Source organism: Poecilia reticulata, linkage group LG2, assembly GCF_000633615.1.
Source record: "Poecilia reticulata strain Guanapo linkage group LG2, Guppy_female_1.0+MT, whole genome shotgun sequence".
Taxonomy (NCBI): domain Eukaryota; kingdom Metazoa; phylum Chordata; class Actinopteri; order Cyprinodontiformes; family Poeciliidae; genus Poecilia; species Poecilia reticulata.
Genome location: NC_024332.1, coordinates 27959240 through 27975677, shown reverse-complemented (window position 1 = coordinate 27975677; position 16438 = coordinate 27959240). Strand labels below are relative to the sequence as shown.

Below are 16438 nucleotides of genomic sequence, written 5' to 3'. Positions count from 1 at the left end.
ATAAATTATTAATTTAAAGCCTATGCATAGTTAAATATATCCGGGAAACAATTACACTCACAATATGGCGGTGATATTAACGAACGGTCTATATTGATAAAACGTCTATGACCGTGCTGTTTTAAAATTACAAATGAAAATAAGTGATTATAATAGTCTSTTTTATTATTTTTCTCTTTTGCTATCTTAAGTTTTTTAACCTTTTTATTTGTTTTYCTTACTTTGAATGGCGAATGACGTAGTATCCCTGCGACGGAAGTATGTTGGTGACGACTTGCTGTTATAGCTTGACAGCTAAACAAGTGTCAAAATGTTAGACACATAACACACGGTTCACTTTTAAGAAAGACGGTGTTTTTGTCCTTGGGATTAAAATGAACTAATCTTGGCCTGCACTTTGCAGCACTGGGATTTTTCGAAGTGTTTGAGGTTGTTTAACTCACGTCATCATGTCGTTTCTGGTGGACTCAGTCATCATGTTCACCTCTCAGGTAATCGGTTGGAAGAAGTATACTTTTCTGTAGTTAACTTAGATTTTTAGGACATGKGTMCAGTTCTTCTAAGATATTTCAAGAWKAAATATGCTCGGTATTATCCACATTAATTATATGKTTTCTCATAAGTAAAATTGTATAATGTACGTATTAAAAGTGTTTTTACCAGCTCAGTTATAAGCATGTTATGATATTGCAGTTGTTCATGTTTACCATCTTGCTATATGGTAATCATTAATAAATTAGACCGTATTGAATTAATGTGAAGTAGAAGAATTAATCTAGATTGGGTTTGAAAATGATTTCCATAAGGTTTTTCAAACTACTTCATATATGAAGTTACTGAGTGTCTTTGTAATTCCCATCAAATTTTTTTTTTTGCATATTTCGCCCAGGTGCTGTTTTTTGGGTTTGGTTGGTTGTTCTTTATGCGGCAGCTGTTCAAAGATTATGAGGTAAGGTGTTACTCCATTTGCAGCATTAGTAGTTTATGTCTTTAAAATACAACTGGTATTTCCATAAGACATAACATATTGATTCTAATAAAAAGAAACACAACAGATACAGATATCAGAGGTTTCTCTTCTTTAGCAGACTTGTTTTACAGTCAAACTGTGTTTTTGTTTTCAGGTGCGACAGTATGTCGTCCAGGTGGTTTTTTCTGTCACCTTTGCATTTTCCTGTACAATGTTCGAGCTTATCATTTTTGAGATTCTTGGGGCCTTAAGCAGCACGTAAGTRATATTTACTTTTGGGGAAAAGGCCTGGTCCATTGGTTAAAAAAGATACAATTTGTTCATCATCACGTTTTGTTCCAGTTCCAGGTATTTCCACTGGAAGTTGAATCTGTATGTGATTCTGCTGGTTCTAATCTTTGTGGTGCCTTTTTATATCGCTTACTTTGTTGTCAGCAACATACGATTGTGTAAGTTCAAGAAAAAATAAAAACAACTTTTAACATTTGAAGGTGCTGTTCTAATAGTGAACTATTTGCTTGTTGTCTTATCAGTGCAGAGGCAAAAACTCCTTTTTGCCTGTATGGTTTGGTTTACCTTCATGTATTTCTTCTGGAAGTTAGGAGACCCATTCCCAATCTTGAGTCCAAAACATGGTGAGTAAACGAGGCTTCTCAAAATGTTGCATTTCATGCCGTGTTAGCGTCATGCCAAAGTATTCACATCCTTTAAGGATTTTTCACATTTTCTAAGGAAATTCAGTGGAGCTTAAGTCGTAAACAAACATAAAGAAGTGCATACATGATATATGGAAGGGAAAGGAAACAGTTTTTATGTTTTTTCTGAAATAATAATAATTGAAATGTGGTGTTATATTTAACCCAATTGCATTTAGAGGCCAGCTAAACAGTAAATATGAAGGCATTGGAGGTTTGGTAGAGAACATTTCTGAACAAACAGCATCTTTATAACAGAATGCCCAGAAGAAAGCCATTGAATGCCCTGGAGTTTGCCTCAAGTAATGTGGGGAACACAAAGTGTACTGCTCTTATTTGTCCTACATTTAAATGTTTTRCATAGATTTATTATTCAGGTTCATCTTGCAACGGGACAGCTGCTCTATACGCACAGCCAAAGAAACAGAATAGTTTAAATTAAAACATTTGAACACCTGAAAAATTATGTTCATAATCACTTCATCTGCCAGTAGAAGATTTTCAAAAATGAATYTGAGGAAAWATTTCAGTCACAACTGGCAGAAGTACCGCAAAAGACTTGTATCTGTCATGCATAGAGAGATGTTTCTACAATCCACAGATTGCACACATTTCAAATATTTGTTTTGGAAAAAAACTATACAAAAGAAAAAKAAAACATTTTAAAACCGTGGATTGTTTTCCTCCCATTTCACAGCTATGTGATACTTGCGTTGGTCTATCACATAAAATCTCATTATAATACATTGAGGTTTGCAATTGTAATGTGGCAAAATGTGAAAGAGGCCATTTGCAAGGTTCTGCACCATCATTCATCTGTGAAGTTTATGAGCTGTTTGTTGTTTAGTGTCTCTTTCTGATTGATTTTGTGCAGGGATTCTGTCCATTGAGCAGCTCATCAGTCGTGTCGGTGTGATCGGAGTCACTCTTATGGCTCTCCTCTCAGGGTTTGGTGCYGTCAACTGTCCATACACATACATGTCCTATTTCCTCAGGTTCGGCCCGTCGGCTGTTTCTTTGCGGTGTRCAAGCAGAAGGTGGCAGTGTGTCCTCACAGTTAGTTTTTGTTGTTTTCACAGAAATGTAACAGATAGTGACATTCTTGCTCTGGAGAGGCGGCTACTCCAAACCATGGATATGATTGTCAGCAAAAAGAAACGGTGGGAATAATGATTTTCCACCCCCTGTTAATCTTCAAACCATTTTTTTTTTCCTGCAAAAAGTAAAATAACGCTTTCTTTTSTCTCTCAAGAATCGCCATGACGAGGAGGCAGATGTACCAACGAGGGGAGGACCAAAACAAACAGACTGGTTTCTGGGGCATGATCAAGAGTGTCACCTCTACACAAACAGGCAGTGAAAGTATCCTTCATGCTTGGATGCAAGCATCTCTATATTTTAGATTCCTGCTAACTGTCCAGAAAAATCTTAGCTGCTGTGATCCCTGACTTCCTCGCTGTAGATTTGTCTTTGATCCAGCAGGAAGTTGATGCTCTGGAGGAGCTGAGTCGACAACTCTTCCTGGAGACGGTGGATCTGCAAGCCACCAAGGTAAACAAGTGTGTGCCCGAGAATTTGGACCCAGTATATTGATTGGGTAGGAACCTGGGATTTGCTGAACATGCAGATTATCCTGCTTAAGTAATTCATACTGTCCTGCTTTTATATAAATTTACCCTGTTTGAAATCAGGAAAGGGCGAATACACCACTGTATTTTTTCTATTTAGCTCAGTATAGCTCAGTATTCTCCAACGGAAAATGAATTAGGTATATTAATGGAAAAAGTGCCTGCATTGACTGTGCTTTTAACTGAGGCCAACCAACTTTTAAAGCACTTAAGGGCTGGTTTASCTCTTTAGTATCATATTTGTTTACACGTGTTCAAATACACCGTTRACTGTGGCTACACACACAGCAGTCACCAGGCCCTCACCAAATATAGCACCGTTTTATGACATCAGGGTGAACTGTGCTCAGTCATGTCGTCAACGTTTTGAATGTTTTCACGCACAACGCTGCTGTAATAAACACATTTTGAAGGTGAAAGGATGTGGTGTGATTATTTTTTACAGCTGTTGCCACAAAAATATACATTTTAATGTTAATTACCACATAAACCTTTGATGGAAACCAGCAGAATTTTCTAACCTGGAGTAAACATTTAACATGCATGAACATCAGYTTATTTACTAGTATGTTTATTTCTAACCAGTTTACCTTTTGTAATTATGTGATGAATGATTTGTCTTCTTTTTTTGTTTTTTTTTCTTTAGGAGCGAATCGAGTACTCAAAGACCTTCCAGGGGAAATACTTCAACTTTCTTGGCTACTTCTTTTCCATCTATTGTGTTTGGAAAATCTTCATGGTAGGAACACCGCATTCGTGTTTTACATCTCACATAAATGTTCAYGTCACTTCCTGCTGGTTATATGTTTACTTTAAAAGGTGTGTTGTCACCGATTTCACTTTTAAACCTTTCTTCCATTTACAGGCAACGATAAACATAGTGTTTGATCGAGTTGGAAAGACGGATCCGGTGACGAGGGGTATCGAAATAACAGTGAACTACTTGGGCATCCAGTTTGATGTAAGAAACACACTTGTGTATTAATTCATTACTTCTGAGAGCTTTTCTTTTACTTTCAATGATCACTGCATGAATTTATCCTATCCCTCTCTGCAACCACTGCTTCTTTAATCTTGACATCAACCCTGAATTTAAGCTTACATTTAATGATTTACTTTTCAGAAATTTGTTTATGTCTCCAAGTAATCCCCCAGGATCACCTGGAATGACCGCTTGTAAAGATAATTTTCTGYGTTGTTCTATCTGCAGTTAACCRTGTGCCGTTCATGTTTAGTGTGTTCACATAAAAGCAGTTGTTAAACAGAGTCCAAGAGGTTCAGGTTCAGAGGGTTCAATCTAAAACTCCAAAGGTTTTGGCTTTCTTTCTGTTTTCTCCTCTTTTCTGTGTTCCAGGTGAAATTTTGGTCCCAGCATATTTCCTTCATCCTGGTTGGAATAATAATTGTCACTTCCATACGAGGTTTGCTTATCACACTTACCAAGGTAATGATGGCCCATTAGTTAAAATCTGCACACTTAAATTCAGATTAAAACCTATAACCTGCAATCTGTCAAGTTTTAACATGTGGCAAAGATTATACAGTTACACCTAAGGCCAAATATTTTTCAACTCAAGTATTTAACTCATATGCACATTTTCTTTCTGGAAAAGTTATCTTTTTCAGCTTCCATCTTTTGAATATTGTCACCTTCATTTCATTTTAGTTTTTCTACGCAATATCAAGCAGCAAATCTTCCAATGTCATCGTGCTTGTCCTCGCTCAGATCATGGTGAGCGTGTGTTTCTTCATAGTCAAGTACTTCCTGCAGCCTTGAGTTAAGTTGGAATCCATTTTTTAATTTTTATTTTTATCTGAATCTATCAGGGGATGTATTTTGTTTCATCTGTGCTGCTGATGCGCATGAGCATGCCACTGGAGTACCGCTCCATCGTGACAGAGGTTCTGGGAGAGCTCCAGTTCAACTTCTACCACCGCTGGTTTGACGTCATCTTCTTGGTCAGCGCTCTGTCCAGCATCCTCTTCCTTTACCTCGCCCACAAGCAGGCACCAGAAAAACACATGGCCCTCTGAACACCTGTGGCGTGTTTAGCCTTCACTGATGCGTGGGCTGAATTTTATTCTGCAGTTTGGAGAAATACAGAAATCATTTTTGAGGCATTTACTCCTGAATCAGGAAAAATAAAACAACAAAAAAAACAAACATTTCTTAGGGTGACTATTGGAGCACGTGCTAAAGGAACTTTGCAAACTGGACTCTCATGAAAACAGAGTATTTAMAGAAAATCATTCAAATGAAACAAATAGGCTTCTTTCCTTGCTGTTAATTTTGCATACTTTTGGTTAATTCTTTTAATCTTTATGTTTTAACACACTGGTTGAAACAACACACATTTCTTGTTTCACTGCAGGTTTTCCAACTGATTTTTTGTATTTTTTTTTATCTTCAGATATGTTATTCAATTTGGGAAGAAAGCAGGCCCTCAAAAAGTCAGCCTTAACTCAGATGGAATGTGTTGATTTTTTTATTTTATGTAAGAAATGTGAACTTTCATGTCAAACATTAAATAAAGGAAAGAAAATACATGTTTACTGCATATGTAGATGATTTTAAACTATGCTGACAGCGATTATCTTAGGTTTGTAAAAGGGGTTATATATCAATACAAGTTTTGATCAAAACAATACAGCGCCCTCAACATTTATTGGCACCTTTTTACCATTTTACGTTGGTAAAAATGTGTAAAATTTGTTAAAGTTTTATCTTATTTCAGTAGATAATCACAAACCTAAAGCTTTGCTTTGATTCTCTTACCCTGATCTTTATGGAGATAGTTTTTTTTTTTTTTACTTATGGTCCTTCTTTCTGGGTGTACTGGTAAAAGATCATTCGGTTTCTGCAAGTTTTGTTTGTCACAGCTCCGTCTATTTTAAGCTTTGACTGTAGATGTGGACTTGTTTAGGTTAGTGGCCATCTTCTTGCAGCCGTTGTCTGTGTTATGAGAATGAATATAGTACATGTATGCAAGTTAAAGTTGTATTTATTCTTTTGGTTAATCWCCTCCTTGAGGTTTCAGTGAATGTGGAGAGCACTGACRTTTTTCTTAAAGGCACAAAATGTTTTTCTGCTGCAAGTTCCAGGAACAGCTATTCTGCTACGAATCAGTTCTTGTCGGCAATTTCTCAGTCCCAGGGTTGTAATTATTATTATTTTTTTAGTTGTTGTTGTCATCTCTCTTACTACCGTATGTTTCACCGGAATGTGTGAAGCTCAGAGAGCTTTAAAAAGAAACTCTTCAGATTTGGCCACATCTAGGATTTGTTCCTTTGGGCGTGGTTTCAGAGTCTCTCGTCGATGCCGTCTTCAGACGAAGATGATGACACAGAGGGCGTCTAAAAGTAAGAACAGAAAGTAAGATAACATTTTTGCTTGTCATATTTCAGCTGAACCAAAATGAAAGCCATATGTAGGTAATTGATGAAGTACATTGGAATATGTGGTTGTAACGTGACAAAATGTGAAAAGTTCAAATGACACCAATGACTTTCCGGATCACTTTAACCCCTTAACCTGCAGCAGGTTCATTTCATTGTGTTTTCCGGGGGTGAAGATTATTAAGCAACAAAATGTTATGTGGTGAAATAATCAGCAGTATAACTCTAATTGACACTCTTGTTAATCGTATATATTTACCGTGGCATGATTTAGATTCTAAAATATTCTTTAATAATGTCAAGGGACAAAGTTGAAATTATACTCTGTTCACAATTAGTAGTTAATCATTCATTGATTTGATAATGTGATCATTTGCACAAAATATCCCAGGATGGATCAGAACAGTCACATTTAACACCATTCTGGTTAGAAATATGACCGATGACAGCAAATGGCACCACTCACCCGCCGTCTTTCCTGTTGAGGTGGAGTTTCAGGCCTGGCTTCCTTCTCCTCCTCCTGCCTCTGCTGCTTTTCCTCTTTCCTGTTTGGTTCTGGAGCCTCTGCAGTGCGAGTTTTCCCCTTGGAGTTTTCCCCAAGGAGAAGCGGTGTGGTCTTCACACCTTTGGCTTTGAGCTGTTCGTAGACATCCTGTCTGGCCACCAGCATCTCCAGAGTGTTGCCACTTCTGCGGATTATGTTCACTACCTCACCATGGGTGCTCTGCTCCACATTCTCACCGTTCACCTCTATCACAACGTCGTCGTTCTCCAGACCAGCCTTGTCTGCTGCACCGCCTTTCACCACCTGAAGAGAGGTGATTTTAATCAGGTTCTTGTAGAGTAGTYTTCCTCAGACAGTGGGTGTTCTTGTTGATCTTACCTCTGTGATGTACTGGCCAAGCACCCCTTCAATGCCGTTTAGGTGAAAGCCATAGCCGGCAGAGGTCTTCTCCATTCTGCACAGTTTGGGTTTCAGTTCCTCCGTTCTGTCTCTTACAGGCATGGATGTTTGGGCAGGAGCAGGTAAGCTCAAAGCTTCGGTGTAACTGGGTGGGGAGTTAGAATCTTTCATCTCCTCCCAGAAAAGCATCGGAGACACCTTACCCTGTGAGACACGAAACGTGATTATATTAGCATGTCGTCAACGTTGTAAGCAGAACTAGAAAGTCTATAAGTGAGTCTGTGGCTCACCTGCTTGTACATTTGGTCCGTGTCTTTGTCCACCACAAAGAAGGAGCATGTGTTGTCACATAGCCTGATCCAGTCCACCACCTGTTTGTGGCTGCATTTGTCCACATCCTTCCCGTTGACGGCAACAACTCTGTCCATTTCCCTCATGCCAGCTTTTTCTGCAGGGCTACCTTTGTCTACATCCCTTATGAAGTGTCCTGCAAGAAATCATGGAGCATGTCGTTAAACCACAACCACTTCTCTGCAGTGAAACGCAGAGAAGTGGTTTTGGCCTTGCCTCCTTGGCCTGGTTCCTCTTTGAGCAGGAATCCATATCCATTAGACCCCTTTTTCATGTTGATGAAGCGCGGTTGCAGTGGGAGAAACTTTACTGTTGCCAACCATGATCCTATCTTGGTTTTTTTGTTGCGATAGAAACTGTCCGTTTCCTTGTCAATGAGCAGGAACATGACGCTTTTCCCTCCCAGTTTGATCTTTTCCACCACTTCGTCATGCGTGTAGCTTTCTATGTTCTCCCCGTTAACCTCGAGCAGACGATCTTCGTTTCTGACTCCAGCGTTGTAGGCTACTCTGCCCGAGTCCACCTCAGTCATGAACAATCCTGGTTTGCCTGGTAAAACAGACAAAATAGATTGATGCATGGATGAAATCACATGAAAAACCATTTCTTATTTACTTGAATAAACAGCAGAGCTTCTGTTTCAGATGCGAAAAGCTATTTGGCGACATTGTTAAAGCACATCAGAAAAGACAGAAGTATTTTAAATGCCTGAAATCATACATATTTTTTTCATGTTTTTTTAATTATTGTGTCTGAACAAAGTTGAAAATCTATAGAACTATACAAATTAGAAAAAAAACTACTCAGTAGATGTAGACACACCAAATTCAAGGTTGTCTTCTCTAGAATGTGTTTCTCTAGGGCAGGCTAATCACATTTTAATTTTATTGGGATTTCCAGTTTCATGTAAAGGTACTTAGTTTTAACCTATCAGAGTCCATCTGTTGCTAGGTAACATAAAGCTCCATCAGCACTGCAGTGAAACCTCTGCAAAATCTTAAAGCACCTTGAAATACTAATTCAACGATATTTCTGTCACAAATGATGGTAAAATTAACTAGTTTTGTCCTTGCATTCAATGGCTTTGTACTCAAAGTTTATAACACGTTCCACTCCTTTAAGAGACTTTCCAATTCTGGGATAAATGCTGTTCTCACAGAAACCAGGAGACTATTGGATATTATGTTACCACATAGACACAGAATGAAGATGATGTTATAGTTGATCAGATCTAGAAAATAACTGTCAGAGAAAGAAKGTTTTGAGAGACTTTTATATGTTACTTCTTAGGAGCCTTGATAAAGATGAGAAATAACCTTAAACTAAATTTATCTGCTATTGCAGACGTAAGCAGAACATTTTAGAACATACAACCTTAATTAGACAACGTTAACTCAGTATAAAACATTAAACTATTCATTTAAAGTCTCCTATCTGAGAGTTACCTCGAATACTTTCTAACTTCCTTGGGGTTTTGGATAAGAAACCGGTTGTTATGGAAACCTGGTCATCTTTTTGTTGCAGTTTCCAACCTTCTTAGCTGTGAAATGTGTGTGACTTTCTCCCTGCTTAGTGGCCAGGTAAAATGGCTTTATTGTCACATTATATCTAATTATGGATTACTAATTTATAGTTTACAGAAACACAGCTCAACTTAGAAAGTATAAAGACAAAAAAAATGCTTCAGTGAGATTTAATTTCTAGGAATTGTTAGTGGCATACATGTGTGTGGCACAGATGATTTTGAAAGAAATACAAAGGCCTACGTGTATTCAAGAAATACGTGTATTCAAATTAAATGCTGGATTTTTCTCTCCTAAATGTTAAGTCTATAAAACTATACTGCAGCAGGGAATAATAATACGATCATATCATGAGGATTTTCACACCTTATACCCTTTGGTGCTATAAATGCAGTTCCATATCTTACCTCTTAGTGAGCGAAGAGAAAACCCAAATCCCGAGGAAGACTTGACCAAGTAGCACAGTTTGAGTTTTGGAGGCTCTTTGGTCGCTCCGTTGGCCACTGGTGTGAGTTGGGGATCAGAAAGGTTCACCCCCAAAGCCTTTGCTTTCTTGTAAGAGGATTCATCCAGRATGTGGAATGTGACGGATGCCCCGCCGTTCCTCACCAGCTCCACCAGCTGTAAAAAGGGAAAACGGAGGAAAAAACAAACAGAAAATGAGTCTGAGTCCTTATCGATTTGATTAATGCACTGCAGTGCCTCTGAAGGCCTGCTCACCTCGGAGTGGGACAGCCCATCAACAAATGTTCCATTGACCCGAAGGATGCGGTCTCCGTCTTTCATGCCGGCCAGTTCAGCTGGGCCTCCCATTTCCAGGCAGCGGATCAGATGACCTTCCTCATTTTGCTCCACTCTCAGATAGAAGCCAAATGTTTGACCCGGAGTCTTGGTCAGAGAAATCACCCTCGGCTTATAGGTGGTCATGTCTCATAATGGAGTAAAAGAATCACAATCTAATTGTTATTCATATCTAATAACTCTCATGTAGTGATACAGAGATAATCTAAATCTTGCATTGTATTAGATTAGATTAGATTGTGATGACACTTGACATGTATAATTAGCTGGATAATTAGAAAGTGAAATCACAGGGGAAATATGTATTTTGCTAGAGCAAAAGAAAAATATGCTTAGAAATTATCATCAGGATTATGGAAAATTTCCAATTTTCCTTTTGAGCATCTACCAAAACAATGTAGGCAGTTTTTTTCGCAAAAGTTTTCTATTTTTTATTTTTTGCAAAAATATAATAAATTGCTGATTTGCAGGAAGCATGGAAAAATGAATTGAGCAACACAAAATATTGCTAAACACTATATTCTGAGGAGATGGTAGAAGTGATTTGTCCACATTATAATTTATTGTTTTCCTTTTGTGCATCTACCAAGATTATGTAAGTATTTCTGTTAAGATTTTTGTGGTTGTTTACTTTTTTTTCTCTTTCTTTTTGCAGAAATATACTATGAAACATTGGAAACAAGGAAAAAGTCACACAAACTATTGCAAAAACAGAATATGCTCTGGAGATGATGCAAGTGATTTATCCAAATGAAACAGGTGCATATAGTGAGATTGTGACTTTAAATATTATGACAAAAATTGCAAAAATCAGAACTCCTGAAATAGCGTTACATTTAAGGAGTACCTGCAGTTTTTAAGTAAAAATAACACAATTTAAAATCCTTCCCTCCCCTCTTCTCGTAACCCGTGTTACACATTGTGCATAAACCCTTTAATACACCACATGGAAATAAAAAAATAAAAAAATCAGAAGTGCTGATGACCTCAGATGAGAAGTTAATCTTCCATTATCGTTCAGCAGAGCTGGGTAATTATTAACAGACGACACAGCTGACTGCAAGTCATAAAAAAACCGCATGGACTTTGAATGCACAATAAGGATCGTCCCTTTAAGTCCTTCGATCGCTTGTTATTAAAGCTGGGCCATAAAGGGATATGTACTTTAGTTGATTCATCTGACATGTGAAACACACTGACTTCAGAGGAAAAATACAAAAGGGTGTGAGGTTCTTTATTAAGAGAACCATTCATGACTTGCACACCTTTGTCAGCAAAGCGAAAAGAATGAATCTCAGTTGTTTTTCCTGCATCGAGGCTTCAGATTTACAAAGATAACAGAATGAATTTAGATTATGCTGATGATACATGGATTTTCTTGGAACACCTATTCTCTGCCAGTTTACCCAGTAAGAAGAAAATCACTCAGCCTATAGTATAGAAATCTCTGCCAAATTTTTTATTTTTATGTTTTTAAACGTTTACAACCAAAATTCTTTCCTTTAATTTCTTGGAAACTCTGTTGTGATTTGTCCTCATTGTAAGAGTCTAACGGGATTGTTAAACCTCTGCATGTTTTTTAAAAATGCAGACATGTAATTAGGAGGTTTGAAATAAGCAGTAATGCTTTGTTTTCTTGTTGCTGTATTGTTTGTCATACATTTAAACATATCAGATTTCCTGACCTTCTGATTTCTTAAGTTTTACTCACATTTCTGTCAATCTAAAGAGGTCCTTAAATACATTTTATGCCATAATTCTTAAAAAAACCCCTCTAAAATTAGAGAATATTCAAAAATTACTCACCAGCTCGTCTCTGCTTGACGTCGAATGCCAAAGGGGCAGCTCACCTGTCAGTGATTAGCTGTTATTGCGTCTTAAAGCTGCTTCCCTCCCACCTCTCCATCTCTCCATGCGGACTTTGACAGGTCGAAGGTGAGACTAAAGGCTGAGTTATTTAACAGCTTTTAAATAAGGCTGTTATGGCTGTGTGTCGAGGCGATGGCAATGTGCAGCCTTTCATCTGAGTGTGAGCGGTCATCCGTTCAGTGGTCAAAGGTGCACAGCACTGGTGTCAATTCAGCAATTAAAGTAGAGACATTACAGTCAAAATGAAGCGGGAAGCGTCCTTATGGTGTTTGTTTATGAATGACATGATTTAACTTTGTTACGTAACGTATTAGACCGGGAAGCCACATTTGTTGTGGATCTTGATGTTTTAAATAAACATCAGTTTTGCATTTAGGAGGATCAATCGAGCCAGTTTTGATGACATATCAGCAAAAGTTTAGGTTTATCAGGAAGACAACAACAGAGTCATATTAAGTTTTGGGAACGCCTTCATAGACATTTTATTTTTTCTAAAAATATATTTGTCTTTTTCAAACAGTTTAAAAAAAGCCTCCCTTCAAATAAAAACTATGAATCCAAAATGTTACAGTAACTTTGCAACATCCTGTGTGTGCAATACAAAGCAGTGATATAACACTGTTCGATTTGTGACCGAGACATCATCATTTTCAAAAAAATTGTAAGACCCTTAAAAACAATGCACTGGTAAATATTTCAAATATTTTTTTCAGAGAAGAACTGTGTTTTTTCAACACATGGGTAAGTATAATTTTTCATTTATTAATGTGGTATGTTCAACTGTTTTCACAAGCACATGTATTTGAAAAGGAATGAGGTGAGCTGAAGAAAAGCAGTCATTTTTATCATTATGATTATGTTACTGCAGTAAGACCCTTCCTTTATTTTAAGGTTGTTATGTTTTTCTAAACCTTTCCAGGAATGTCAATCATTCATTTTTCAGGAATGATTGACCCAGAGCCATTTTAGTCATTGGAACTTAAATAAGTTGCACAAAATTTTGGGGGTTCTTCTTTTTTTTGCAGTCTATTACCACGCCCTGCCAACATGCCTAGGTGGGCCCCATGTGGGGGAAAGGAGGGCTGATATATGGGTCCGTCCCATATGGGTTCGCCCATGTAGGGCCCATGTGGGCTGTGGCCCCACGTGGAAAAACCCATGTGGGGCCACCATGAAACCTGCGGACAAACCCATATGGGACCCATCTGGTCTGCCCTCCTTTTCCCCACATGGGGCCCACCTAGGCATGCTGGCAGAGGGGGAGCATTAGTGCCTGCTGAGATATTCCTAACTGTAGGTGGAAAGATTTATAAAATCCATTACCTACTGGACATCAATTTCCATTCAGCAGCCTGCAAGAACACATATCGGATTACCCCCACTGTCTTTGTATACACTGCAGAAATAATGATGCAAACAAAGCCATCTCACTACACATCACTTAGCTGTACTTACTTCACGTCACTACATTTCATCTCTTGTGCAAAAACAATAGGAGATACTCCAAATGTTTGTGCTTCATTGTTAAAAGAAGGATCTTGTATGTTCAGGAAAAAGCGCAATATTTTCCGACATATTGCAGCAGAAAATGCAGTTAATCATTCTATTATCCATTTCCAAAAAAACGTAGCATGATCATGATGCATTTAGGGACAAGTGCTGCTAATCAACTATGGCTATATACACACATCAGATTGCTTTGATCTGTTTTTTGTCTCTGTTCCCATCAAGTAAACAATGAATAAAATCCAAAAGTTCTTTCTTGCATGTTTTTGGAACTTTGTTGAATTTCTAAATACAGAATTAACCATTTTTGACGAAAACATACAAACATACATCCACCACTGACAATTTCATAGACCTCCCACAGCTAGTTGCAAGTTGTAGAAAAATCACACATTTTTCGCAGCCATGAGCCAGATCTTGGCATTGTTTTGTCTGGATAAAAATGGTAGTGCTAAATTTTCTGTAGTGTTGAGATGAGGATTATTCCAAAACTTTAATTTTAGCTCACTTTCTTTTATTCTAAAAACCAAAGTTTATGTGTAATATGATCATTAGCTCAGCTGGAACAACTAACTGATTGCATCAATGTGTAATTCATTTGACACAAACTTTCACCTCCTATGACATTTGAAGTCACTTACAAACCAAGCAAACTACTTGGCCAAGGTAGAGAAGTTTTATAGGTAGATTTCTCAAAGATTGAGCTTTTGTGCTATAATGAAAAATGCATGTTTGGAACACATTTTTGCACCTACGAAAACTGTACAAAATTGTAAAAATAGCCATTATTAAGATCGAAGACTATCTAATAATCATTAATTTTCACCTCAGTGCCAACGCATGTATGACAAACTTTTTAATGCTCAAAACAGCACAAAAATCCCAAACATATCAACATCGGTTTCAGAAGGAATAAAACATTAAGCTTCTGGAATAGCCACAACCTAAGCCCTATTAAAGATTTATGGACTAAGCTTAAAAGCTGGAATGATGGCAGGGAATCAGCTAATTTAAATGTTTGTTGCTCTGAGGTACTTTAAATCTCGTGAAAACAATGTTTACGAATAACCGTGGGAGCATCAGTGTGCTTCCAGATACTATATCACCGTGTTTACCTCCATAACAAGCACTTCAGCCAGGGCTGGGCCGGTGATCTGAGCATACCCCATTACGAGACAACACATGACTCCCACCCGGCAGCCTTCCCCTCCTTTACTGACCTGGTACAGTGTTTTAGCAATCGATATCAGGAGTCCACGAGCCAAACAGGCAGAGGAGGAGAGGACAGATAGGAGACAGGAAGCTGTTTTAGCTCGGTTTAGTGCTGATGCATTCACTATCCATCACCTGCCGTCATCAACTTGTGTTTAATGTCGTCCCCTGACGATGAAAGCGCGGTATTGATGAGCCTTCCAGGGCTGCAGTTGTTCATTTGATCTGTAACAAAATGGGAGGGTGTTTACAGAAACGCAAAGAAAGTATGGACATATTGATGTGTTGGAAAATGCAGAAATGGGCTGCGAAGTACCGCCCCAGCGGTGATTATATTCAACTAGTCCTCATCAGTACTGGAGCATCCATAATCAATGCTCCACGCTATGCAGCCATTACCTCTCTCAGAAGGAAGCACTAGTCTCTCTTCTCGTCTTGATTGGAATCCTCACAGGCTTGTTTATCTGGGGTAAGAGGCTCTGCACATGACCTGTTGCAGCCACTCAAAACTGGAGAGAGATTACACAGGCCATGCTTGAAATAATGGTCCTATTTTTTATTTTTTTTTGTAATCTTCTCTTCTGGGAGTCCCTTGAGTGTTTAAAGGCCAAGTAGATGAGGTCTGCTTCCTGCAGCAACATCGAGACTTCGGGAGGAGCGACAGTTTAACCTCCCAAATGTACAAACAGCACAGTTAAAGAAAAACAAGCTTGTGCGTGCCTTAAATTGAGATTATTATCGTGCATCGGGAGGATATTTATATACTCCAACTGTTTAACAGGTAAAAATCTGATAAATCTGACATGCATTTGTATTCATCTTCCCTTTAGTCCAGGGTTTGTAGCTCCAATCCTCGAGGGCCGGTGTCCTGCAATTTTTACGTGTCTCTGGTTCCACACACCTGATTCAAATAGCTGAAGCACCTTCCCAGTATGCAGCCAAGTTATTCACATTCATTTGAGATGACGATTTGATGTGATAAGACGGAGACATCTAAAAGTAGCTGGACACTGGCCCTCGAGGACTGGAATGCTTTCGTCTAGACACTTCAAGGCTGCTGTCCTGCAACTTTTAGATGTGCCTCTGCTGCACCACACCTGAATAGAATAATTAAGTTATTAGCAAGGCTCTGGAGAACTGATCTACACAAGGAGGAGGTAATTAAGTCATTTCATTCCAGTGTTTTGTACCTGTGGTACATCTAAAAACTGCAGGACAGCGGCCCTTGAAGACTGGAGTTTGACACCCCTGCCATTCAGTAAAATCTTGTGCCTGGTTTGAGATTTTAGAAAATTAAATGTCTTTATCCTTACTCCAACTCAAAATAAAACTTAAAAACTTTGCAATACAGAACAAAATAATAGCCATCTAAAAGCAATCTCTTTTTTTTTTTTTAAACCAACCTTTTCTGAAGTTGAAAGGCAGAAAAAATCTGTTCAACAGAACTAAAGAACATGCCTGAAAGAAATGGCCTTGACTGCGTTTTGTTTGAAAGAAGAGATCTGAATAGCCCTGATGAAAATCTCACAATTTTATCATGCTGTAAATAAGCTTAATTACAAAATAAATTCATCAAATTTTGA

General features: G+C 38.2%; 2 protein-coding genes across 2 annotated transcripts; one reads left to right on the top strand and one right to left on the bottom strand.

Moving 5' to 3' along the window:
- The first annotated feature begins 241 nt into the window (after positions 1-241).
- si:ch73-390b10.2 (Golgi pH regulator) lies at positions 242-5838 on the top strand. The gene is made up of 14 exons (XM_008401355.2): positions 242-491; positions 890-949; positions 1125-1228; positions 1313-1419; positions 1504-1605; positions 2540-2660; positions 2745-2825; positions 2918-3027; positions 3128-3216; positions 3940-4032; positions 4159-4254; positions 4648-4737; positions 4960-5025; positions 5121-5838. The coding sequence occupies exons 1-14, from the start codon at positions 450-452 to the stop codon at positions 5325-5327; spliced, it is 1368 nt and encodes a 455-aa protein (XP_008399577.1). The 5' UTR covers positions 242-449; the 3' UTR covers positions 5328-5838.
- Positions 5839-6022: 184 nt separating this feature from the next.
- Positions 6023-12384, bottom strand: pdzk1 (PDZ domain containing 1). Its single transcript, XM_008401370.2, has 8 exons — positions 12075-12384; positions 10188-10396; positions 9875-10088; positions 8161-8493; positions 7884-8080; positions 7573-7797; positions 7156-7497; positions 6023-6647 (listed from the first exon to the last, which is right to left on the bottom strand). The coding sequence occupies exons 2-8, from the start codon at positions 10392-10394 to the stop codon at positions 6594-6596; spliced, it is 1572 nt and encodes a 523-aa protein (XP_008399592.1). The 5' UTR covers positions 10395-10396; positions 12075-12384; the 3' UTR covers positions 6023-6593.
- Positions 12385-16438: the final 4054 nt, after the last annotated feature.